General features: G+C 49.3%; 1 protein-coding gene across 6 annotated transcripts in view; it reads right to left on the reverse strand.

The window, feature by feature from the left end:
• The window catches only part of AdamTS-A (ADAM metallopeptidase with thrombospondin type 1 motif A), a 483,048-nt gene that overhangs the window by 53,459 nt on the left and 402,112 nt on the right, over positions 1-27,477 (reverse strand). For 5 of the 6 annotated variants that reach the window (XM_070540787.1, XM_065442607.2, XM_065442608.2 and 2 more), the window contains exons 6-16: positions 27,356-27,439; positions 23,936-24,060; positions 22,773-22,813; positions 20,558-20,663; positions 12,284-12,433; positions 9,008-9,284; positions 7,686-7,840; positions 5,215-5,278; positions 3,796-3,913; positions 2,554-2,690; positions 1,473-1,590 (exon numbers count right to left, since the gene is read on the reverse strand). In XM_070540787.1, the coding sequence (XP_070396888.1) occupies positions 1,473-1,590; positions 2,554-2,690; positions 3,796-3,913; positions 5,215-5,278; positions 7,686-7,840; positions 9,008-9,284; positions 12,284-12,433; positions 20,558-20,663; positions 22,773-22,813; positions 23,936-24,060; positions 27,356-27,439 (1,375 nt within the window). The remainder of the gene's footprint in view (positions 1-1,472; positions 1,591-2,553; positions 2,691-3,795; positions 3,914-5,214; positions 5,279-7,685; positions 7,841-9,007; positions 9,285-12,283; positions 12,434-20,557; positions 20,664-22,772; positions 22,814-23,935; positions 24,061-27,355; positions 27,440-27,477) is intronic. The other variant, XM_065442611.2, reaches the window with a different exon arrangement.

The raw sequence follows: 27,477 nt of genomic DNA on the forward strand, positions 1-27,477 counted from the left end.
TAAGAAGCCAGCAAACACTGATACCAAGGCGCTGAAGCGCTGAAGGTTTGCGTCGTCGTTCTCGCATAGTGAGAACGACGACGACATACACAGCGCTTAGTTCGCGTTGAAGCGCTGTGTATGTCGTCTATCGCTGTCCTTGTCCTTCGCGCTGTGCGTTATTTTTGATAATGACTCGGCGTCGTGCGATCGTTCGCTGAATAGGGCCACCGCTTGCGGCACCACACAGAGACAGCACCGACCTTGCCCTGACAGACGATCGGCTCGCTAAGGAATTACTGTTGCCCCATGAGGCGGCTGCTTTGGTAGAGCGACAATGCGGGCGCCTACGCAAAGAAATGTGGATACTGACTCAATCCAAAGGTTATACGAGATCGGTTTTTCGTCGCTTTCAGAACGGGCAAGCCGGCTAGGGTGACATCAGGCCACCACGGCGAAGAAACACCTACCTACTGCTCGATACTCGTTAATGATTCGCAGCAATGTATTACAGGCCGGAAGTAGTGCGACAACAGAGACTGCTTCCGCGGACGGACGAAAAGCAAGTTTTGCGGGGACCTAACTCCGTGCGAAGGAAGCAACGTCACTACAACACGCAAGGAGAAAGCGCCGCTCAAGAACTAATGCTTCGAACATCAAAGGTCTTCAAGGTTTTCGTAAACCAACTCCCGCCGAACACGAAGGCAAACCAGCCATAGCGCAAGCGAACACGGCTCCTCGCGGCAACGGATGGCGCAGCGCACCAGACTAAAAGAGCACTAGGTTTACCGCTCCGTAAAAGTGGCGAGTCAACAGAAGCATAACACGGTAACGCTGCCCGATAGCCTAACGCGAACGTCGAATACGAGTTACACGATAGAAGAGCGAATCGCGGAGCGTTCACCCTGACGTCTCAGTCGCAGTTGTCGTCACCCGGTTGGTTTCCGTGACCTCAACGACAAACCCCTCGCGCTCCGTCGTTTTAAAACGCGAAGTATGGACAGCTGGGCTAGTTGGTTGTGTTTATCAAATATGAACGGCCAACTAGCCCAACAGTCAACTCTTCTAGTTGGTTGTGATTAGCATTATGAAATATCGTTCCAGCGGTTGAATTGAACACGGACGAGAAGAGAAAGACAACACGAACGCCGTGTTCGCGTTGTCTTTCTCTTCTCTGCGAGGGCAAACCTCAACACTTAAAGAGGCCTAGCACGTCATTTGAGTGGTGGGAGGTACAGCTGACCGGCGATACCCTGGCGGGACAAGAAGCTCTCGTCCAGCGAGTACGTCGAGCAGCCACGGCCAGTGGAGTCCTGGAATGAGGACCCCACCCACTCGACCTCAAGAGCAACCACCTCGGTGGTCCGAATAAATGTTTTTTCTCTCTCTCTCTCTTCTCGTCCGTGTTCAATTCAACCGCTGAAACGATGTTTCATGATTTAAAACGCGAAAGGGGGAGGGGAGTGCAGACGATGCGGCCGTTTCCTGCTCACCGAACTGGGCGAGGTTGAAGTGTCCGTTGATGGTCCGGCAGGTGGCGTTGTCGCCCCCGCACACGCCGCACATGTCTGTCGTCGCCGTCGAGTTCAGCTGGTGGTCGCAACCGGCAGGCTGAGTACGGAACAGAGAAACGTGTTTTTGAAAGCCGTCTGCGACCGGTACAGAGTCTCGGCGCGCCGGGGGTTGATAGCTTCGCGTGCGCAGCGTTCTTCGCCGCTTAGTTCCCGTTGAAGCAAGAGGCAGCAAGAAGGTCAGTTCGCTCGCTGCTGCTGCCGCGTTTCCTCACGCCAGCGTTTTGACAGCTACTGTCCGCGGTCAGCGAGTGAGATGTGTTTATGAGTGCCTGTGCGCGCCTGACACGGTGCTCGTTAATTTAGTTAGTGGGCGAATGTTTACAAGTTTAAGAACACTTCTTATTGGCCTAGTTCTCTTGTTCCCGTTCTCTCCTCTAGTGCGTGTCCGTTTATTAGGCATCTTTATATTTTATAATGAACGTTTATGAGTTTATACGGCCGATGGCACTGCTATCCTTACTTCGTATAGCTGTCTAATAATTTGCCACGTCAATCAATGCTTCGCCTTTCGGACGATACTGTGACTTTTTTTTTTTTGGCTCACGGGGAGGCACCTTTTCAGGTGCGCCGTTGACGTGCTCGAGAAAAAATTGCCGCTAGCCGTAGATTGACCTAAATCAGTTACTTCAAACAGTTGATGTGCTTGCACAGGCTAGTGTTGAAGCAGCGACCTGTCAAGTCCAAGCACGACTAAATACAGTCTAAGCTCGACTATACAGAAGATAATCGAGAGTGAGAGGCAGGAGAAATGGTCAACAGTTGTCTGTAACACTAAATCGGACAAACTGCTCGAGCCATGCTGTACAGCCGCGTTGTACAACCGCGTTTGCCTGTCGTGCGGCGAGTCGTATGCAGTTAGAACAGGCCGCTGCCTCAACACTGCCCCGTTTCACTTATTTATTAAACAACAGTTTCGTTTTTTCATGCGATAGAAGACAAAAAAAAGAATGCCGCAAAATAAAAAGGCACACACGCACACAGCGGGTAGGAAATAGCGCACCTTGCAGACGCCATTGATGCAGACGTCAAAGGACTCCGGGTTGCAAGCCGTGCCGTCTATGACCTTCTCCTTGAGCAAATAATAGGCGGACTGGTCGACCACCCGGCAGTACAGCTTGCACGAGTCCACGTGAGAGACTGGATCGAGGAGAAGCAGATCGCCGAGCCGTTAATCCCGCTAGCTCGCTTCAAGACTTCGTTGACGAATACCTTAAAACTGATGGTAGCGCTAAAAAGGAACGGACACACGAAGAAAAGACGACACGACGACGACTTTTCTTCGTGTGTCCGTTCCTTTTTAGCGCTACCATCAGTTTTAAAGAATGCAGCACCAACTAGCCCAGGACCAAGTTTTATTGTTGACGAATACGTCGGAAAGAATTAGGTAAGCGAAAATCGAAGCTTCTGCAAGCTTCACACGCACGCTTATATTGCCACGCGTGCAGTAGGGCGAGTGAAAATGATAAAAAAAATTGTCGGAACACTTGTAACGTCGAAGTTAACACAGAGTATAAAATAGGGAGTTTTTAGGAGCGTGCCATGCTGTTTCTTTAAGCGTAACCGCCACGTATGTGTCGTACTACACATGTAGGTGTCCTCGTACACCCCTAGACAAAGCTTTCGGCCGTCAAAAATGGAAGATAAAAAAAGGAAAGCAACGTAATTATTAAATTGTGCGGTTTCACGTGCCAAAACCACGATTTAATTATGAATCACGCCGTAGGGGGGGCGGGGGGGGGGGAGCAGGTCTGGAATAGTTTGGACCGCCTGGTGTTCTTTAACGTGCATCTAAATCAAAGCACACGGGTGTTTTCGCACTACGTCCCCATCGAAATGCGGCCGCCGTGGCATAGATTCGATCCCGCGACATCGCACATAGCAGCCCAACCTCATAGCCACTAAGCAACCACGGCAGGTGGCAACGTTGAATCGGGCGGTATTTTTTAACGATTCCTGCAGGTCACAATATGAGAAAGAACTTGGAATGACTTAAAGTGGAGCAGGTTGCATAGATTCATGTCATTGGCACGCAGGCGGGCAAACATCGGTACAGGTAGGGACGGAAAAGGACGACATAATCTTTGACGTTAAATAAGCGCACGCGGGAAAGAAAAAACGGAAGAATTTTCGAGCTTCCGTGAAACGAACGTCTGCCTTAGAAGTGTCACAAGTAAATAATAATAATAATAATAGCAATAATAATACACAAATAAAACACGTAAGCGGTAAAGTGATCGCTCACTTCCGGAATGATGTGCCGTCCACTTGGGGTTGTAAGGGACGTCGGGAAAGTTGAACGTCTTGCCGTTGAACGCAGAACACTGTTGCTCTCGAAAGTCCATGGAACCGAGAGGGCAGGGCTGACGCAGGGACGCAAGAAAAAAGAAAATATGCCGATAAGATAAAACGCAACGCAGAGTTAATGGCCACAAACGAACTGCAGGACTCTCTAAACCGCTCATTCTACTACAGTGTCTGTAGACAAGGTGTGAGCTTTACGCGAAGGCTAAAGGTTTTCCAGCTACTGACAGAAACAAAAGGGGTAGGATTGACGCCTGGTGCCGCGAAGACAGCCTCTTGTAGTCGCTACTGACAACCACGTAGAGAACGCTTTATTATTATTATTATTATTATTATTATTATTATTATTATTATTATTATTATTATTATTATTATTATTATTATTATTATTATTATTATTATTCATGATACATATCGCTGATGGAATCCAGCAGCGTAATTCGACGCGACCATCATCGGCAGTGCTCGTCGCATCATTGTCACTTGAGAGCTGCCTCGTTCTTGTGGGGCGAAAGTTTTGCACTATAGTGAGTTTTGTCGTTCCAATTACTATTCCCGTTTTCGTGTTTACCTCAGCATCGCCAGCACCCAGTGAGAGTACGCTGTGGTCGTAAAGCTGATAAGTAGTTCGACATTTTTTTTTTTCCCCAAGGACTACACGCCTCCAACCAGTCTGCACCCAGTTTCGTCTTGGAAACGAGAAACGCAGTGGTAACGCGATGTTCATTCAATGCTGCGACATCACATTCCTTAACACAACCCTACTTGACAGCCCTACTCCCCCGCAGGCGTAGGCAGAGGCCTGCAATAACCAATGCTGAATTGCACCAGTTCCTGCAGCGCTCCAACTGGGCCTACAACGCTGCGGAGCCCTCGGGAGACTGGAGCAAGGGAGAGAGCCTGCTCCAGCCGAACGTGCTAGCCTACTCCCAGTGCAGTCGGGGCAACCACGTGATCGAGCTTCCGTCGGATCTCGATTGACGCGCCAGGATTTGAAGATGGGTGCGCCTTCCAGCCCTCAGAGCTGGAGCGCGGTGTTCTGAACGAGCAAGGCGGGTGCGTTCGGAGCACTCGAAAGGGACCACTCGAATGTGAACCTCTACGTGAATGTGAAGCTCTAGAGCGCTCGAGAGGGGCCCGTCGAATGTGCCGTAAGTAAACCTCCGAGCAAGTGAGATAAATCCTACCAGCAAGGCTCACAATCTGCAAGTAAGTTACAATCTACAGTCTACAAGGAGGCGCCGAACCTACAAAGCAGCTTTACCCAAGCATAGTTTCTCGACGACATTCGCAGACTAAAGACGCTGTAACTTGGACGTCGCTGTTTGAAGAAAGAATAAGAAAGGGGGAAGAAACGTACCTGAGTGTTGCACGAGCGGTACTTGACCCTTTCTCCGGTACAGTAGCGGCCTCCGAACGCTGGGCTGAAAAGAGACGATGCGAATGCTCTTGCACAAGGTGTCCCGCATTCCTGCACTCCACATAGCAGGAGTCGAAATACACAACCACAAAGAAAAAATATGGCAACGTTCCATTTCTCGGAAGCTGCTGGCGCTGCACGAATTCTTCTACAACTCAATTGGTCACCGGTTTCAAGAACGAGCAGCATTCATTCGCTAATGCCACCTTGGAAGGTTGACCTCGATGTCCTACGCTGCTTTTTTCATCGAACAACGTTGAAAGGCTGGTTTCAACTGCAAACTCTGTTCTTAAAAAAATACACACATGGTCACAGGATAATGGCTTAAGAATTAACACTGACAAAACAAAAGCTATTTTATTTCAACCAAAAAATAAAGGTGTGAGCTTAGAGACCGACATTATAATAGGTTCTTCAAGAATTGAGCTTGTTCAGTCTGCGAAGACGTTAGGTGTCTTTTTTGACAGCCATATGTTATGGACTAATCACATCGACTTCCTTGGAGGCAAACTTGCGCAAGTAGCTGGGGCGCTCTTCAGCTTAAGACCGCTGCCACGCAAGGTCAAACTTCTTTTGTACAACGCTCTCTTCCTGAGTCACGTACACTACTGCTGCCTCGTGTGGAGTACGACGTCTGCTACAAACATAAACCGGTTATTCTTGCTTCAAAAAAAGGCAATACGTAGTATCTGTAATGCTCCAGCAGACGCTCACACTGCACCTCTATTCAAACAGTTGAATTTACTCACACTGCATTCTCTGTCGCAGTTGAGGCTGTTACTAGCCTATCGTAAAGAAGCAAAACAAAGCCAGCCATACATCACATCGTTAGCACAGCTAACTAGAAACAGAACCGAATACAGCACACGGTCACCTGAACACTGGTATGTGCCGCACCCTCGCACTAACTATTCTCTTCAAATGTTGTACCACCGCTTACCACGCCTATTAAACACGCTTAAATGTAATAACATAGATGTCACCTCCTGTCCTGTATCGCATTTATATGAGCATTTCAGTGACATTTTGAAGACGATTTAATGGGTTGTTTGTGACTGTTTTCTGAAGTAGACTGTCGTCACACATCTCAATTTGGTATTAGCCTTTGTCAAATCATGTCTTATTCTTTCCTAAAATGATTACCTTGTTCTATTGCTGCTTCTTTTGTACAATACTGTACACTGTGGATTCGTGTAGTTTTCATGATTTGTAACGTTTTTCTTTTTTTTTTTCTTTTCTCTACTGCACTTCTGTTTGCTGGCATACTGTCTAAGCCAAGTTGTCATTGTCTTTTTTTTTTTCGCTTATGTATTGTTTTGTCGGTTCTAAATCAGTGCCTGTGCCTTCTGCTGCTGCCCTCAGACCGGGTTTAAGGCCCGTCAAGTTGCTGCGAGCAACTTTTTCCTTAAATCCCCCATAAATTGTACGTTTATGGAAATAAAGGCATTTGTATTTGTATTTGTATTTGTATTTGTCCTGAGCTACGCCCACCAGCGCGGTTGGACCAATTAGGGACTGATCAGGGACTCATTACGCACAACACGAAGACAGATGGTAACCTAACCAATATTAACCACTAGGTTTTATAACAAATGCTTCGTACTTCTTTGTGACAGTATTGACACGTGGACTAGTTTATCTTTTCCGGGTGAGCGCTTTTCACCATCTAACAAATGTTATCGCTCAGCGCGGGAAGCGCCCGCATGTATCGGAAGTTTCTCGAATGTTATCGATGGTTCTGTTGTCACCGAAGCTTGCGCAATCTGATCGCACGTGCAACGTGAATTGTGTAGAACTTTCTGGAAGACAAGCGGGCACCACCGATTACCCTGGAGCCTTTGCTGACTCATGCATAAAAGCCGACGCACTCGACCGCCAGATCAGATTTCCGACGATCGCCGACTGTGTTCGCCGCTGTCGTTGTTCGTTGAGTATAGCCTGTGTTCGAGGGCACAGTTTCACCCTATAAAACGCTAGTCTCGTCATTCTCAGTTTTGCTGCTGTCTACGCCGTCACTACTAGATGACAGTATACAGTTCCACTTGTTAAAGTGTTTAACACTTTGCCCGTGCGAACCTATGAAAAACACAACGTCGCTTACAATAAGTGCATAAGAAAGCATGAGTGCATATTCTTTTGACCCGACGACCTTCTCCTCGCCTACCTCCTTGTTTGGAGAGGCAAAGTAGCCTTCGTCGTTTTGACTTCGATGCTGTCTTAACGAAGCTGCCTGCTTTGCCAGCCTCGTCAGTATCGCAGCGAGACTTGAGATGGCCGCTTTTCGCTCAGTTGTTTAACCACCTACAGCGAGTATTGGAACGCAACGAACTATGGTAATTATGATGACAACACTCGACGAAGCCGCAGAAAGTGCACGGTCATCGTAACCGACTGCAGGGAGCTCCTCTCACGTGGGGCTGTTGCACTCGCGGCGCGTGCTCTGGATGCCGCCGCCGCAGGTCCTGGAGCAGCGCTCGTACTCCTGCCAGGGTCCCCACTCGCCGTCGATCATCTTGCGCCGCTCGGCGTCCGGTGGGCGGGCCACGCACTGACCCTGCTGGCACCACTGCACAGGAAAGGGGGGGAGAGGGGGTCTAATAAGAAGCAATTCGCTACGGGGTGCGTACTTCGAAAAGCGGGTACGTCGGCTCGCAACAACGTAAGCTTAGAACGACAGAAAGCTGAGCTAGCTGGTAAGGATTCATTATGCAAAAAAAGAGGTGAGGCGTGCAGTGGACTAGAGAAATAGAGAAGTAGGAAGATAGTCGGCGTTCGTGTTGTCCACTTCTCTACTCTTGTATCCTGCCTGCACGCCTCACCTCTTTTTTGCATAATGAACGTAAACTTGTTTCGCTAGCGGCTGATCGGTGTAAATTTTTCAGCAGTTGTCGCCTTCTAGACCAAGGGAAAAGAAATTGCCTCCAGAGCCTACTTTGCAAGGTTTTGTGGGGTCCGCAGGGTTTGACGGGACTTGTGTGGAGCGGGCTCCGTCCCAAGGACAGTTCCCCACTGAAGAAAGCAGATTGTTGCGCCGGGCGTCGCCTATGCCCATTTGGCTAACAGGCGGCGGCGGGGTTTTTCAATCCTCTCTTTTTCTTGCAACCGGGGCTGACACTATAATATTTGGGGTTTTACGTGCCAAAACCACTTTCTGATTATGAGGCACGCCGTAGTGGAGGACTCCGGAAATTTTGACCACCTGGGGTTCTTTAACGTGCACCTAAATCTAAGCACACGGGTGTTTTCGCATTTCGCCCCCATCGAAATGCGGCCGCCGTGGCCGGGATTCGATCCCGCGACCTCGTGCTCAGCAGCCCAACACCATAGCCACTGAGCAACCACGGCGGGTGGGGGCTGACACTCAACCACGATAAACACAAAGGGAACAGGAATGTCCGCTTTCCGATGTGTCTCTCAAGTAGTCTCTAACCTGTCCGCATGTTCTGTCAAGCGGCTTGCCTTTCTCTACGGGGACATTTGTCAGTCCGGCCAAATAGTGTGCTTGGCTCGGCCCGAGACGCAAACGCCCGCGTCATCTTTTTTTTTCTTTTTCTAGTGCTTATCAAATAAATTTAAGACAAAAAAAATACTGACAGCCAGAAATCGAGACACACATTGTTGTGTCCCAACTTTCCGCGCTAAGCACTAGAAAAGACGCGTACAGCCGCAATCGCCGGAACGCAACCCTCGCCCACGTCGGTGCAGGTGAAGCAAGTGTCGGGCACACACTCACGTGGTTCTTGCCGCACGAGGTGCCGTCGGCCCAGGGCATGTGCTGGGTGCGGCAGCCCCCGTGAGGATGGCCGTGCACGGTGCACCACAGCCGCTTGCAGACGGGCATGTAGGGGCACACCTTGGCGCCCCGGCCGAACACCAGCTCGCACTGCTCGTCCATGTTGAACAGCTCGCCGGCCTGCTTGCTGCTCGGCGAGGGGCGGTTGCTCGACGAAGGGGGCGCCACCAGCAGGTTCTCGCCGGGGGAGTCGCGCAGGCACTGCCCGTAGCCTGCACTGTGTGGAGTCACCCCAACGGGACAACCCACCGGCACGCGGTCAATACCGTCCCAGCGAAGGTAAGCAATGCCGCGCGAAATGCGAGGGCTAGTCGTACATTTTTTGAACCGTTCTTCGCCCCCAGAAGCGACCTAATAGCTCCCGCGAAATGAGTCCAAGCACTCTGTAGTCCAGGCACTATGAAGTGACCATAGATTCGCACGTTGCCGCTGGCTAAAAAAAAAAAATTGTCGATTGCGCCGTATACGACCTCGAAAGTGCCAAATTAACTAACGCAGTAATAACTCAATCAAAAGTTATGGTCGCACAAAAGTCACATCACACAGGGGCTGAAATCGTGATCGTAACGTGACATATCGTAACGTAACGTGGCACAGATACCGCTCTGGAGCGGTATCTGTGTCACGAATCACTAAATGTTGGCATTAAAGTTTCCTTAGTTGCTTCTAGCATGTCGCTGTCACTTTATTCCTCGCAAAGCGTTTTTTTTTCCTCACACTGTTTTTTTTTCTTTTTCGTTATGTTGAAGTAAAGGAGTGTCGAGCGTCTCTACGAGGCGCCAACATCTCGCTACACGCATTTAATTTAAAGAAGAAACCAAAAAAAATAAATTATGGGGTTTTACGTGCCAAAACCACTTTCTTATTATGAGGCACGCCGTAGTGAGGGACTCCGGAAATTTAGACCACCTGGGGTTCTTTAACGTGCACCTAAATCTAAGTACACGGGTGTTTTCGCATTTCGCCCCCACCGAAATGCGGCCGCCGTGGCCGGGATTCGATCCCGCGACCTTGTGCTCAGCAGCCCAACACCATAGCCACTGAGCAACCACGGCGGGTAAGAAGAAACCAACCCCACGAAACTTGTGATAGGCTAGTTCGCGTGCAAATGCCATGTGGTATGGGTGATACGGGAACTGCCACCGCGGTTCAGAGCTAGAAGAAACGTTAAATCACATAACAGCCTCCATTTTCAAAGCACGGCGTGTCTGATCCTACAAAAGTACGCGAACGGGAATACTGTACGTCTGCTACGGCAGTCGTTCAAACCTGGCTCGGGTCTGCACGACACAACTACGGATGATGCAAAGAGAGAGACGAAACAGGAAGAAATACGCAGGGCAAGCGCTACCTTTCAACTAAAGTTAATTGCGAGGCAATGCTGGTTAAGCTTGAATGCCAGACCCGCGCAGAGTAACGTAAGCCATCGTGTGCGAGCGAACGCGCAAACAACTGCCATTCCTAAGACCCGCACGGAAGCCTCGTCCCGTAATCGGAGCAGAGCCTACCTAATACGAGAAGTTCGCGATCCGAACACAGCCCAACGTACGCCACTTCAAGGTAATTTTGGAGAGACGTAGTTTTAGCGACGTGATCAGCATTCGACCTTCGCGAAGTCTTCGCCACAGCGGTCTTTGACCGGACGACCTGTCGTTATATAGCGCGGTCAGAGCGTTGTGTGCAGCCAGGTGAACACGTTGTGAAGTATTATCTACAACTTAGTCCTTTCGTTCAAATTATTATACTATGCGTAACAGTGACAACTACATGCGACGTATTTCAAGCGCCGTGCGTCACTCGTCGGTTCGTCTGCTTCGCACCGCGTTTAACGACGCCAAAATGAACGCAACTTTGTACTGCTTTATAAGACAAGCACATAAAAAAGAACAGCGCATGGATTACATGGATTGCAACATCAATTACAACATGGATTACAACATGGATTACAACATGGATTACAACATGGATTACAACATGGATTACAACATGGATAACGGCGCAGTTATCAAGCGACGCAATATGGACGCGCCGCCAACGAGAACCTTGTTTGAAATACAGCACGTGTGGTTGCCACGGGCGCTTAACTTCATGAACATACCGCCCCTTTGGGGGCTGACTCTGGCCTTGAGAAAAATCGCGGAGCTTCCAATATCCCGCGAGGCGCTGCGTTAGCAAGTGGAGATCTGTTGAGTCTCCGGTGCCTGCTTACCGGTATGGCGAGGAAAAGAAAATAAAGACGGTTAAGCCAGAGATGCTGCACGCCGGAGACCGGTGTGCTAGAACGGCGCCACCCTTTTCCCGTGCACCCGCGCCTGGTTTTCGCAGGCTGTTTGCGTAACCGATCACAAACTGGCTTTAACCGAAACCCGCTTCGCTCGCTCCACTTCCGCATTGGCGCTTAAGCAAAGTTGGCCCGGACGCGAGTTCGCTGCAGTCTCCAACTCGCACCCCGACGCAAGACCATCGCGTAAACGCCAAACACTCTACGGTTTCCGCACGAAAAAGGAGCAAAACGTCAAAAAAAAAAACCTGCAGCCGTGTGTCCTTCCTTTCCCGAACCTCGTGCATGCTAGCGGCCCGATCATCACTTCTGAGGTAGCTTAGAATGCACAGTACCCCTGATAAATCTGACCAGGAACAGGAAGCCGACCAGGAAAGTGTAGCATAACGGAATACAGAAGAGTATCCAGGAGAATTTAGATAATGTTTTGAGATATCTGGCAGGTGGTGATGACGACAGCGTGATGACCATCTCGGATTCTCTGGCACCTGCCCACCGTGGCGAATAAGCCGCACAGGGAGAATATGCTGATGATGATTCTTAACCATAGCGTGTACTCGTAGTGGGGACGAGAATCGGGCGGTTAAAAGAAATCTCGCTAAGAGAACATGACCCACCGAAACGAAGACAACAAGGTAGAGCAACACATAAAAGAAAACAAAATGGTAAAGGATGAATAACGTATAATTCAGTCACCAGACAATATTACTGGAAATTCTAAATAAATTTTAAAGATACGGGCACTTCATTCGACGATTCAGACTACAAAGCATTCGGAAGAAAGATAACAGTGACCGTGAGGGGAAAAAAATGCTTCACGGCGTGAGGTGGACTAGCTTAATAGACTTCATTATCCACGTGAGAGTTTCTTTTCTTTTTCAGAAGTTAGCGTGATGTCGACCCATCTAAAGATACGCAATGCGTAGCCAACTCACTCGAGGAAGTTGGTGACGTAGTGTCGGCTACAGGCGGACCAGGACCACGGGTGGCTGTTGTAGTCCAGCATACGAGCCATCACGTGCAGCGGTTGACTGGCCAGCCGGTACTTGGCGCACTTCTGGTCGTCGTCGTGGGGAATGTTCAGGCTGCGAGACACCCGGCGAGGGAAAGAATCACGGAGGAGCGCTTTTCCAGCCCAACTTTTTGTTGGGCTATTTCGTGCATGTTACTGAAGTAGTAAAGCGCCAAACAGACGACGACACAAGAAGAGACACGGACGAGCGCTTCTTGTGTCGTCTGCTTGGCGCTTTAGTACTTCAGTAACATGCACCAACTAGCCCAACAAAAGTTCTGAGGGAAAGAATGTAGACAGAGGGACTTTGAGTGAGCGTGCTGTAAGACGTTGGTTAGGCGACGGCAAATGAGCGTTTCTCTACTCCCCGTATTTAAGGTTTCGCACGTGCTGTGATTGCGTGCAATTTGAGAAGAATTCACGCGATTTAGGGCTCGTCCCGCAACAGAAATCGTCATCTGTCTTGCCCACATTTCCTTTCTTTAACTCTGCGCACCCTGAACTTTCAGATAACGAACGGCATGGGTATTATTAGCGGCACATAGTATTATTGGCAGAAAAGAAGTGAGCGCAGAGTATTCAAGAAAAGAAATGCAAGCGAGGCCGATACCGGCCATTGTTTGAGGACAAGATAGACGCGCCTCAAAGGGCAAAACCTTTATTTTTTAAATCGTGATCAATAAAATAAAAACTTTTTTTTTTCTTTTTCATCCTACAGCGTCTCGAACAAGTAATTTCGGTTGAAATTTTGTTCGATATTTCGTTTCGCCGTATGTCAAGTGAACACTACTGGCTCAATGGTCGTTTACCCATTGCAACGCGAAATTATTGTTAACAGCTATATTGGCCTTCTACACTGCGACTTGGTGGCTTGCACTACATTTTCGTTTAGCGAGCTTTGCTGTAACTCAAGTTATGTAAAACTTCCCTGCTTCGTGTTCTTTCGAGTTTTGCCCCTTCGCAGCAACCGCAATAATATTGCATTGTTATTATGCTTTGGCCAGAATCGTTCAATAAAACACTTGTCAAACACTGTTTGCCAGGTTTGTCCAGACTGTTACATGGCTACAGTTTACCGGTTACCTTCTTGCAGCAGCTTATTTCGCGGGTGACGAGGTGCGCATTAAATTATAGCTTTTTTTCCCTAGACGAACAAAGCAGGCAGACATGCCAAGTATTATATTGACGCAAGATGATTTCAAATTACGCGCCAGCCGCCTCCTGCGTCCGTGCAGCTGCTTACTGCTACCTGCGAAAGATAGCGGCAGTGAAGCGGGCAACACGGGCCCGCAAAACACGCGCAATCGGAGCAATGTGCCATCAGCGCGGGACACGAGGGAAGAAGAAGAGGTGCGGGTCTCTTGCGAAAAGACTGTGGACGTTCTAGCGAGGCTCTCGTTTAGCTCTTTGTCGGGCACAAGTTCGCCCAAGATAGATTGATTAAAGCAACGTCACTCAACTGTGCGTTACAAATCTGGTGGAGGTGCCGGGGAATGATTTCAAGCCCTTCTCAAGCCAGAGAAAGGAGCCCGGACTCACGGCGACTTGGACCCATCGAGTTGACTCCTGTTCACCAACGCAGCAGTCGTCGCCTACGTGGTGAGCCCCCCGAGTTTTCCCCTTTGCCGGTTTCTATCGGAGCGTCAGCATCTGCTAGCGGAAACGCTACCGATATGACGACTCAAACCACGCCAACTCACATCGTGGTCAACTCGCCAATGACGCCAGAGCCTTTCCACGGCGACTCATTTGAAGACGCAGAGGACTGGCTGGAACGCTTTGAGCGCGTCGCTGAGTTCAATGGATGGAACGGAGAGCGCAAGATACGAAATGTTTACTTCGCATTAGAGGACAGCGCTCGAACGTGGTTTGAAAACCACGAAGCGACGTTTGTGTCGTGGGATGCTTTCCGACGGGAGTTGCTGGCAACTTACCCGAGTACCGACCGCAGGGAGAGGGCCGAAGCTGCCCTGCAAGCAAGAAACCAGCGTAATAACGAAAGCGTGGCCATGTATGTAGAAGACATGTCCCGCCTATTCCGCCGAGCCGATCCGAGCATGAGCGAGGACAAGAAACTACGTCATCTAATGCGCGGCGTCAAACAGGAACTGTTTGCAGGGTTGGTTCGGAGCCCGCCGCGCACCGTCGCTGAGTTTCGTGCAGAGGCGACAACAATGGAAAGCACGTTGCAACAGCGATCAAGGATGTACAACCGGGAGATGAACATCACCTCTGTAGACACAGTTCCAGCCGTCTTTGGAAATAGCGTGGAGATCATACGAGAGCTCGTGCGATCTGTAGTGCGAGAAGAGCTCCAGCGGCTACGGCTTGACCAGAACGCTCCAACGCCCTCTTCCCTGGCAGACCTGGTTCGTGAAGAGGTCAGGCAGGTCGTCCGGGAACCACAGCTCAGTGCGCAGCCCCAAGCGCTACGACTGCGCCAACCGAGCGTCTCATATGCCGATGTGCTGCGGCACAGTCCCGCACGTGCTGACGTCGCCGCCACTTCTTCTATGAATAGCTCGATGCCTCGAATTACGCTGCCGCCACCCGAGAGAAGATTCAGGAAGGCTGATGTATGGCGCACTCCTGACCGAATACCCCTCTGCTACCACTGTGGGGAGGCTGGCCACCTGTACAGAACGTGCCACTATCGCCAGGCAGGGCTTCGTGGCTTTCCGGTGAACGCACCTTGCCCCCGAAATGGTGAGCGTCCATCGGAAATCGAAGAATACCTGTCCACTCGTCAGAGCTCCCCATACGCCTACCAGCAACACCAACCTCGATCAGCAGCGCCGTTTAGGCATCGGTCACCGAGCCCCCGCCCGTCTTCAAGCTCCCCAAGACGCCGTTCACAGAGCCCGCTTCGGGAAAACTAGAGTCAGCGACCTCAGGAGGTAAGGTCGCTGCCGACGCGAAAAGACAAGAACCTCCATCGATGACTCCGAGCGACGACGAGGGACTCAGAAACCAGTGTCACAAGAGCGACGTTAGTTCCGATTTACGTGTGTTTGTTGACGGTTACGAAGTGAACGCGTTAGTGGATACAGGTGCGGATTACTCGGTAATAAGTAGTGAGCTTGCCAGGAAACTGAAGAAAGTGCTGACACCATGGAAAGGGCCACAAGTTCGCACCGCAGGAGGGCACCTCATCGACCCCGCTGGAAAGTGCACGGCTAGAATAGGAATACGAGGCTTCACGTACGTCGCTAGCTTTATCGTCCTTCCCGAGTGCTCAAGAGACTTGATTATTGGCATGGACTTCTTGCAGGATAATGGCGCTGTAATCAACTTGCGGGAATCATGTGTTTCCTTTTCAACAAAGCACGCTATCGCAGCATTCAACACTGAAGAAAAATTCGACGCCCTTTACATTGCCGATGACGACGTGATGCTTCCTCCTAGATCCAGCGTAGCCGTCGCAGTAAGAAGCGACGCGTTCAGTGACTGCGAAGGAATTGCAGACAGCAACACCAGTCTCCTACTCGAAAAAGGGATCTGCGTGGCAAGAGGGCTTGTTCAGCTGCGTGGTGGATGTGCCAACGTTTTCCTCACTAATTTTGGAAATGAGGTGCAACATGTCGCGAAGGGAACCGTTATTGCCAGCCTTAATAACTTCGTCCAAGTTACAGACCTGAGCATCCCAGAGATTTCAACATCGAAATTCCACGACGCGGATTCTGTCCTTGCAGCCATCGACATTGAACCAGGTCTATCGCCCAGACAGAAGGAGCAAATAGAAGCCCTCGTAAGGGAGTTCGCCGAATGTTTTTCAATGTCATCCAAAGTCCGGCGGACATCTATTGCCAAACATCGGATAATTGTCGACGAAGCAGTAAGGCCTATTTGCCAGCATCCCTACCGAGTGTCACCAAAAGAGAGAGAAGCTATAGGAAGTCAAGTTAAGGAAATGCTGGAAGATGATGTAATTCAGCCGTCGGCAAGTCCGTGGGCGTCGCCTGTGGTACTCGTAAAGAAAAAGGACCAGACCTTGCGCTTCTGCATTGATTATCGTAAGCTGAACGCCGTCACAAAGCGGGATGTGTACCCACTTCCAAGAATCGATGACACTCTAGATCGACTACGAGATGCCAAATTCTTTTCCTCCCTGGACCTCAAAAGCGGCTACTGGCAGATAGAAGTGGACGAACGAGATCGTGAAAAGACGGCATTTGTGACGCCAGATGGACTATATGAGTTCAAAGTGCTTCCATTCGGCCTTTGTTCCGCACCTGCCACGTTTCAGCGGATGATGGACACTGTGCTCACCGGTCTGAAATGGCAAACCTGTCTCGTTTATCTTGATGATGTCGTGGTTTTTTCGACCACCTTCGAGCAGCATGTAGAACGACTGCGGGCTGTGATGAAAGCGATTAGATCAGCAGGTCTGACGATAAAACCGCAGAAATGTCATTTCGGCTTTCGCGAGCTTCTTTTCCTCGGCCATGTCGTCAGTTCAGAAGGCATTCGCCCGGACCCTGAGAAGACTGCGGCCGTGGAGAAATTTCCAAAACCAACCGACAAAAAGGCTGTTAGGCGATTCTTAGGACTTTGCGCCTACTACAGACGCTTCGTCAAAAATTTTTCAAGGATCGCCGAACCACTAACGCGGCTAACAAAGGAAGACGCGCCTTTCGTCTGGTTGAATGAGCAGGAGAATGCTTTCAATGAGCTCCGAAAGCGTCTTCAGAACCACCCAGTTCTTGCTCATTTCGACGAGGAAGCCGAAACTGATATTCACACAGACGCAAGCAATTTAGGACTCGGTGCCGTTCTCATTCAGTGGCAAAACGGAGAAGAACGAGTCATTGCGTATGCTAGTCGAACACTTTCGAAGGCTGAAGTGAACTACTCAGCCACAGAAAAAGAATGCCTCGCGGTGATATGGGCCATCAGCAAGTTTAGACCATACTTATATGGCCGACCCTTCCGAGCTGTCAGCGACCATCATTCATTGTGCTGGCTTGCGAATCTCAAAGACCCATCTGGACGGCTAGCAAGATGGAGTCTACGGCTGCAGGAATACGATATAACGGTTGTATACAAGTCCGGTCACAAGCACAGTGATGCTGATTGCTTGTCACGTGCACCGATTGAATACAAGGAATCTACGCTTGGGGAAAATGAACACGATTGCCCGTTCCTAGGAGCTGTGACAACATCGCAAATGGCTCAGCATCAGCGATCCGACGCGGATTTACGCCTGCTCATTGATTACCTAGAAGGACACCCTGTTGACATTCCACGACCTTTTGTCCGCAGCTTGTCGTCGTTCGTCCTGCGAAACAATGTCCTGTACAAACGAAATTTTGAACATAGTGCAGAGACTTTTCTGCTCGTCGTACCTTCAAAGTTACGACTCGAGATATTGGAAGCATGCCACGACGACCCATCAGCAGGACATTTAGGAGTGAGCAGAACATTCGCACGCATCCGCATGAAGTATTACTGGCCCAAGTTATTGAACTCTGTGCAACACTACGTAAGAACCTGCCGGGACTGCCAAAGACGTAAAATACCACCATTCAAGCCAGCAGGCCTCCTACAACCGATACAGCCACCGGAAACTCCATTCGCACAAGTGGGAATGGACTTACTTGGCCCCTTTCCCACATCGTCATCGGGAAAGCGTTGGATCGTAGTTGCAACTGACTACCTAACTCGATATGCCGAGACAGGGTCTCTTGTCAAGGGAAAGGCCAGTGAAGTAGCTGATTTTTTCGTCACTAACATAGTACTACGGCATGGCGCTCCTAAAGTTCTCATCACGGACCGAGGAACCATTTTTACTGCCCATTTGACACAGTCCATCATGAAATTGACGCACACGAGTCACCGAAAAACCACCCCATATCACCCGCAGACAAATGGACTGACCGAACGACTGAACCGAACACTGACTGATATGTTGTCCATGTACGTGGACATGGAACACCGAACATGGGACAGGATACTACCGTATGCCACGTTTGCGTACAATACCGCTGTGCAAGAGACGACTCAAATGACACCTTTCCAACTCGTTTTTGGCCGGACCGTCAGCACAACCCTAGATGCAATGCTACCAGTAGATGAGACCTTCGAAAATGACAATGACGTCAGCGACTTCACACAACGAGCTGAAGAAGCACGGCAGCTGGCGCGACACCGCATTCAGCAGCAGCAACAAACTGACGCGGACCGATACAACTTGCGACGAAGAGACGTCCAGTATGCACCTGGAGACAAAGTATGGGTGTGGACTCCCGTACGGATGCGCGGCCTATCAGAGAAGCTTCTTCGTCGTTATTTTGGCCCGTATAGGATAATTCGCCGAATCAGTCCATTGAACTACGAAGTCGCTCCAGAAGGTCAAGTAACCTCATCACGACGGCGGCATCGAACAGAAATCGTCCATGTCGTCCGAATGAAGCCGTACTACGACAGGCAATAACTGCTTCCGCCTACAAACTTTGCGAATTCCTGAAAGTCTGGAAACCACCGCCTTCTGTATGCGCATCGGGACGATGCACTCTTGGAAGGGGGACAATGACGCAAGATGATTTCAAATTACGCGCCAGCCGCCTCCTGCGTCCGTGCAGCTGCTTACTGCTACCTGCGAAAGATAGCGGCAGTGAAGCGGGCAACACGGGCCCGCAAAACACGCGCAATCGGAGCAATGTGCCATCAGCGCGGGACACGAGGGAAGAAGAAGAGGTGCGGGTCTCTTGCGAAAAAGACTGTGGACGTTCTAGCGAGGCTCTCGTTTAGCTCTTTGTCGGGCACAAGTTCGCCCAAGATAGATTGATTAAAGCAACGTCACTCAACTGTGCGTTAAAATATTGAACAATGTGGACTAAAAAGTGTCATCTTCCTAAGAAACTTGCGCTATGACAAAGCAGCAATGCATGAAAGTCACGTTGAAGTGATTTCAGTTGCACTCATTATGAATTTATTTAATGAACTGCACTCACTAAAGAAATTCAGCATGTGGCGCCCGTGCACTGCATGAGATACCACGAGCAACCGGACAGCGCGCGCCGCTTCCCGATGTCCTCACGGTGCGACAGGGCGAGCGCCAGCGTAGAAAGGGCGTGGATTCGTCTCCCATGTCGCGTGCATTCACTTATACAAAAAATTGCTCACCATTCCAGCGCTAAAGTTCTCTGTTACAAATGAAACGAATACTTCCGATATGTCGTCCTCCGCTACGCCTGCCCACCACGTGTAAAGCGAAGGGGAACCCAGAAGCGGGCTTCACCCTACGTACACTCTCGCTGCGGAGAAGCAAGCTCTCAAGGCACGCTACGCGTGGGTATGTGACAGTTACAGGTTCGTCTCGATTCGCGTAAACACTTGCACAAGAAGAATAACCCACGAAACGTTGTGCGGGTTACTTATTGGAGTTTGAACGACGCACAGTAATACGGTGGTTACGAGAAGCATCGTATTGGAGGCCTCCGGATTACCCCACGAGACTCTCACAGTCGCACTCAAAAATGCCGTAAGAAGAAAGAGAGAGAGAATGCAAATTCATGCCGATCCCACGCACTATGAGAATCGGTGAAAGCGAAGCTTTCCTGAGCCAGCAAGGCAAGATGGCGCATCACGGCGAGAGACCCACTGCAAGACACGCACGGCGAGAGAAGCACGCAAAGCGCTTCTCCTCGTTTTTCTGTGTACCTTGTCCGACTTCGCCCTGCACCACTCAGCCTCATGCAGATTTGAGTGACGAACGCATCCCTCAGCCACCGTAGTGGACCTTGGAGAGCAAGCGCAAGTTTTTTTTATTCGGCAATAAAACGCGTCGTTGCGTGGGGTACTTGCTGCTAACTCATACAACTACGCAAAGTCATATGTGGAATTACCGGATACTGACGTTAGGAGGCGCACTGCCTTTTTTGTGTGTGTGTGTGTGCGTGTGCGTGTGCGTGTGTGTGTGTGGGGGGGGGGGGAGGGGGGGGGAGGGCTCGGTATGACACCAACGAACACATTCGTTCTCCCACTTCCTTCGGCTTCCGATTCCTACGGCGCAGCTGCTTCCTACACGCAAACTTCCCTGAAAAGCACAAGTGCGCCATACCTGGCGTGTTGTGGTAAGTAAAAAGGTCGCACTGCGCGCATCGCTAGGCCATTATTGAGAGAGAGAGAGAGAGAGAGAGAGACTCTCAGTGGTCTCCCGACCGTGACGAATAAAACAAACGGAAAAGACACTCACACGTGTCCCAACTCGTGGGCGATGGTGAACGCTGCGCTGAGACCGTTATCTTCGACAACGGCGCAGCTCCCATGCGGGTCGCAGATCATGCCAGACTGAGCCAGCCCTGGCCAGAAAGAAAGAACGGGGAGAGGAGAAAAATAAACTGAACTCAGCTTCGCAGCCTCCCAATGAAATGCAACACATGCATGCACTTATGCTCGAGGCATCAGGTATCTCAACTGCGGGATAGCAGCGCCAGGTACTCATAATTACTTCTGCTGAACCGCTGGGTCTTTCGCACTCGCTTAAACGTCGCACAGGCGCAGAATTGTGCAGCGAGATTAATTTAGTGCCTTGTTTGCGGGCATTAACCAGTATCGCCCAGATGAAGACGCGAAGAAAAATCCGGAATAGTATGTGAGCGTTGGCGCCACTCAAAACATATCGATTCCGCTGCAACAAAACGGTGGCGCCATCTGTCACGGCTACAGCAAAACACCGTGTTTTCACCGTAGCCGCGACTAATGGCGTCACCACTCCGCTTCGGTGGAATCGAAGATTTTTCGAGGAACATCGCAGTAGATGACAATCCCTTCGGATTTGTTGAGTACGAAACGGGTAACAGTTGTAGAAGCAGTATAAAGCTATATTCACTGCAAATGCATTCTTTAAGAAAAGCTTGATCGCCAAGTGCCCAGCAGTTACGCAATAACATTCATGAGTACCCGGCGCTCCGACACCTGCGACGCACAGTGCACTGTATGTAGGAACACACAGTGAGCATACAGCGAGCCATTTCAATGAGCATGAAATAACCTCTGCGATAATTTTCAACCAATTAATTGGCACGGAACATTTCATTGTATACATATAAATTGACAGCTTATATTCAACCAGACATTACATCCAGAAAATCAAAAGGATGAGCAAGTTCACATGACTTCATTTGTTGCTGATGACGGTCGCAAGAAAACAAGGGGGATGAGCAGGAAACACAACAAGCACGAGCGCCCATCCTAAGTTTGCATATTTTTTTTCATTTGTTTTAGTCTGCACTTTATTACTTATTCAACGGATATACATATATTCGATTGGCACGATTGAACTTTCACTCCGGCACGCGTGTTCGTATTTTTCTTCATGGTACTTTAGATTTCTTGGATCTTTAATCACCAAGAAATATTCTACCAGTTCTCAAAAAATATATACACGGTTACTTTACTGCTATGCTGGAATGTTACTTTAAGCTCTTGGTCATCGGGTGTGTAGGCACCCACGGTGTTCTACTTCAAGATCTAAACCACGTTATCTGAAAAAGTAGTGTCACTGGCGAGGTTAAAAAGAAGCTCTCTCACTGAAGGACATACGTTCTCAAGAAATATTAACACATCACAGATCGTTGCGAGCTAGTCGGTTCACACTTGTCATGGTGCGAAATGACGCGAACGAATGATGCGTAGTAACGACAATGCAGAAAAGATCATCGCTCGCAACTAAGTTCATTTCACAGCAGACAAGTTCACTTTTCGTACGCAATTTATCAATTTTTATAAGCTCGTGACCATGTAGCTCCCAAAATGCATGATTATTCAAACTTACTGTCGAAGAATTTATGTTCAGTGCCGCGAAAGGCCATAAGCGTTTCCTTTCTTTTTTTGTTGTAGCATGCCTCCATTCACTTACGTGACAGGGCATGTCAGCTTTCGTCGAGTACGCCCTTTCATTTACTATAGCTACTTCGAATGATTTCGCGTGCCTTATGACAAATACTGACACGGATACGTCGCACACTCCAGCAAAATACACGGGCCGATTAGATACATTTCCCTGAAATCTGGGCTCAGTTATAACGGGCAAGAAAGTTACGAAACTACAACAAAAAAAGAAAACATGACATGTTCGCACGTTTAGCGTTGTCGTGTATATGGTTTGCTACCCGAAAACGAGCTCAAGATTCAAATGCACCCGCACGCGAGAAAAAAAAAAAAAAGACCGCAGCAGAGACGGACGACAACGCTACACAAACACGTTCCTTGTTCGCCATCGTTCTGTCATTCTGTCACCCTCGTCCTTGCTTGTCCGCGCATTCCAGCCTTGAATACGTTAAACAAAAAGCAGCTATCACCGATATCGTTTTTACAACGGGCATCACTGTGGGCGGTAAACAAGTGTGGCAACAATTTCACTGAATAGTCGTGGGAGCGGGGCGTAGGGGGATGGGGTGTCCACTTACCAAGCGTGTCACATGTCTTGGGCAGTCTGCATAAGTCTTCTCTTCAAGAAAAGGAAAGGCAGAAAGTGTTACAAAACAACGTTACTCAGAAACACAGCACGCCACACGAGACATTGCGCAAAATCCTAGGCGTACTGCTATGATGCTCCTTATGACGTTGGCGCGCACGGAAATCTTTGAACCCAACGTCGAGCGAAAGCACTCCACTGCGTGCGATCGAGACTTGAACGACAACAAATACTCAAAACGTGAAATCGAACAAGCGAGAGACAAGAACACAGCAGTGCTTATTAAAGAAATAAGGAAATACAACACAACCTAACCAACAGTGTAAATTACGTTGCTAAGAATTGATGTGGACACGTAATTTATTTCGTAGGCTGGTAACACAAGCATAGTGTTCTTTTTTTTTTTTAGGAAAAGCATGGCTACTCCGTAATCTTTTGCAAATAACGATCTCAAAAGTCTACTAGATTAGTCGATCAAGAATGACATTCGCAGTAATGCTAAGAAATCTAAACCAATCACATTTACCTCCCCCCCCCCACCTCAGGGAGAAAAAATAATGCCCGCGCATAGGTAATTCAACACTGGGCTCCTCCAACACTGAAACGGCAAGCAACACAAAATTCCAGGCTTACTTCTACTTCAGTGTCGCACATTGTTTCGTATAAATTCCGTTCCGTGCACCAATTCTAATCAGCTGTGTCTTGTTTAATATTGCCGATGTTTGGTCACCAAAGAGGGGGTTTTTTTTGTTGTTATTTGCGCCCTGTCGACTGCCAGTGGCTCCTCGGGCACATCAAGCACTTTGACGCAGCTCTTTTGGCAATTGATGAGGCAAAAACAAAAAGCAAATCGAACTGAACAACGCCATTCCGGCTAGCCAAAATTGCTGTACATCACTTCCGTATCTGGATACTGTAGTCCACAGTGCACCCGGCCTCCAATCTAAAAACGCTTTCGGACGGTACACAAACACTTTTTTTAATCAGTACTCTTCTTAATCAAACCGCAGCCTTCGAGGTAAGGCGGCGTGCGCGGAGGTTATCGCGCGCGCCATGGATCGCGGAGGCCCGCTTAAAGCGCCATAGCTGACGTGAACCACCCACTTACAACAAGCGGGTCAAGCGCCAAGCGATGGAGGGCAGCGTGGGAATTACCTGGTGAGCAGTATGGCCGTGTCGTGGTGGTACGGGTGGCTGTCGTCCGGGTGGTTGTGCTGTTGCTGCCAGCGGCAGAAGTTCTTCAGCGTGTTGGACGCGCTCGGGGAGATGATGTCGTTGTCCTGCGCCGCGGGCAACCATGAGTGCAAGCAACGGCGCATGCGCGCGTTCTCGGTCGGCACACGCGAGCAGCACGCTCTCGGTGCGGTAACGAGCGTCGACAGCATCGGCTATCTTACGGGCAAGTGCGAGAGACGTTCAACGCGCATGAATGCGTAATGAAACTGAGTTTCGATTGCGGAGAGCAACTGTGCATTTGTTATGGGGACATGCGATTCCGAAAGAAAAAGCAAGCTACGACACAGACAATAGCGAAGTTTACGCGTTTCAGCGCTATATAGAACCGCATTACCTTTATATTGGATAACGTGTATATAGTATATCATTGTACCATATCATAATCACCCGCCACCTACCTTTCCCTGTATTTCCCACTTCCCCTTTCCCCAGTGAGGAGTAGCAGGGGACGTATTCTGAAACGTTCGCCACGGCGAACGTTTCGCACTGGCCACGCCTCCGCCGTTGCGGCGCGCGCTGAATGGCTGCTTTGACAAAACCGGAAATGCACTTGCGCCACCTGAATTTCCGGTTTTGTCAAAGCAGCCATTCAGAGCGCGCCGCAACGGCGGAGGCGCGGCCAGTGCGAAACTTCGCCGCGGCGAACGTTTCAGAATACGTCCCCAGGCTAGAGACACGCTCTCCAGGCCGACCTCTCCTCCTTTCTGCTCATTAAAATCTACTCCTCCTCCTCCTCCTCCTTTCTAGCGCCCCACGCTTATGTAAACGCATCGCCTCAAGCTTCGGTCGCGGGTGTAGGTTCAGAGGATGAAATCAACTCTTAGTCATTTTGCACGCTGTAGCGCATTGCATTGAAGGGGGAGAGAGACAGTTCATTTCCGACGCGCTCGCAAGAGCGTCGATGAACAAGTCTGCCCGATCGCATTAAGTTGATGCGCCAGGGAATGCGACGCGCTGCAATCGCTTTCCGCGTTTCAAACGCGCCCGCTGCAAGCCGAACCAGTGGCAACCGAACGGAACGCTACACGTTGGCACGATAATACGGTTCTTGCAGCGGACGCCTCACCGGGTCTTCCCCCATCTAATATACTTATCTACAATGGGGTAATAATAAATCACTGAGCTCCCTTTCCGGTCTACCTTTTTCATCGTGCCGCGGACACCCAACCGGACGTGGTGGGTCTATCGAACAGACAGTTCGGCAAAATGAGTCGCAATTCTGACACTGTCGCGCAAACTTGTAGGGTGTACCGGGATAGGATCGTGGCAGAGGACCGGAAGGCAAAGTGCCGGTCGGTCCTCCGAGCGAGCGAGTGTCCCGACGACGGCGACGACAACTAAGGCGAGAAACGGTTCAGTGAGCGCGTGCCGGCGCCACGCCGGAAGACAGGCGGTGATCGATACCCGGAAATTTATCGGTTCGCGGCACGAACAAAAATTTGTAATTTGTAATTTGAACAAATTTTGTAAAAATTGCCATTTGTAATATCCCTTTTTGACTGTACTGATATGCTTGTACTGTTTGCCTTTTTTTTTTGTAAACATCATGTATTGTATCGGGGAGGCGAGAGCCCGTCAAGCTGGATATGTAGCTTTTTCTCTCCCCCTCCCACATCCTTGAGATGGAAAATAAAGGCATTATTATTATTATTATTATTATTATTATTATTATTATTATTATTATTATTATTATTATTATTATTATTATTATTATTATTATTATTATTATAGAACAGCGCCCGCCGCCGCCTGCGTGCGTTTGCAGCGCTCTGTATATATATAGTCGTATACCGGCACCAACTGTGAGAAGAACAGGAAAAAAAAGGAAACGGAGACTCCTCGAAATGCCTGCGTACAAATTTAAGTACGTTTCACCGACTGTGTAACCCTCTTTCCCTCTCCGAGGCCGAGCTGACGAAGACGTAAGAACAATGACCCCATGTGGCACACGGTTATCCGTAACGTGTCGGCGCTGCGGTTGCCTGGCCGAGATGTGCCCGAGTGTAGCGTCCAAAGCTGGGAAGGCGTGTGCGAATTCTCAGATTTCGCGAGCTTTAAGTCGCAAAAGGGCTCCTATAGAAACAGATATTAGAGGTGAATTCTAGGAATTTCAGTTTAATCAGGAGTACTTCGTGGTTACTCTCATAGAGATCGAATGCACGAGAACTAAGAAATTAACCCCATAAAGCCGGTCTATATGAAGAAAAATTACAACAATTCGTTCAGCTTCGTTTCTGGCCTAGCGGAATGCAATCGTAAAATAAAAAAGGCACTGCTATTTGAGTTAAAATTATTTGTTCTAGTAATTCGTTCCCTGAGCTGAAGCTTAATTCGCATCAGCGCATCAAAAACTTTAATATGGGTATTCTATGTTTTCCACGTGTAAAGAAAAATTTTTAGTATCAAGCTTGGCGCATGAAGAATGATACGTAGTGCTTTGTGTGGTTAAAATCGGAAACTGAATTTTAGTCGTTTACTTGTATCTATAGGGTTAAGAGTTAAAAGATGATTTCGCAATCGGCGATCTGGTAAGGATGTCAACCTTTGACGACGCGCTGATCCAGAATATGAACTCGCCTGAATTACAAGCAGCCCGGAAAAGTGACTTAACTGTGAAAAAGGCTTGATGGACAACAGCACTACAACGATTTTTTTTTTTACCGCCGCAGTACTAATATGACGTAATACGCTACGACAGAGTAGGCGAAAGCACGCAAAAGAAGCAGGACAGCGGCAGCCAGACACGTCATTGAAATCAGAAATCGTTTCACCGGCTAAATCAGAACGCTGGGAGTACTTAGCAAGGTAAGTAATACATGAAATGCAAGCTAGGACGTTTTTATCGTAGTGGGCACGAGTTCCTCTTGAAAGAAGTGACGCATAAGGAAACGACACATAAAACTAGACAACAGGGCATGTTTGAACTGTCATCATGTGCTTGTCATGTGGTGTCTTCTCTAGATATCGCCATCGTTTGTGCCACTTTTTTCGAAGTTGTACGTAACGCAAGGTCCATCGAGTCGGCAGGCTAGTGATGGACTGAGCAAGACCTAGTGCGGTGGTATTCAGACAATCACCTATAGTGCCCATTATCGTGAGGAGAGAGCGCGAAGGATACGATGACGCAGACAGGACAAGCGAGCTCCTTGCCCTGCCTACGCCCTCGTTTAAACCTCACGATAATGAATCACCAATCCAAAACATCCACCCTGCTAGAGTGCCCGCGTGGACAACGAGCGATATATGAAAATCAATAGCCTCCGAAAGCCACCATTCTCCGCGCCTGATGAACATCTCGGAGGCCATCGAATGAAGCTGTAGCGAACTCTGCGAACTCACCTCGTCCTCCTCCATGATGAGCAGCTTGACGACGGCGATGTTGAGCAGGTTTCCGATGCTCGGGTCCTTGTAAATGTGTGCTACCTGGCACAAAGAGACAGGGCGTCGCCCTCAGGTACAAT

Source organism: Dermacentor albipictus, chromosome 6 (genome assembly GCF_038994185.2).
Source record: "Dermacentor albipictus isolate Rhodes 1998 colony chromosome 6, USDA_Dalb.pri_finalv2, whole genome shotgun sequence".
NCBI classification, from domain to species: domain Eukaryota; kingdom Metazoa; phylum Arthropoda; class Arachnida; order Ixodida; family Ixodidae; genus Dermacentor; species Dermacentor albipictus.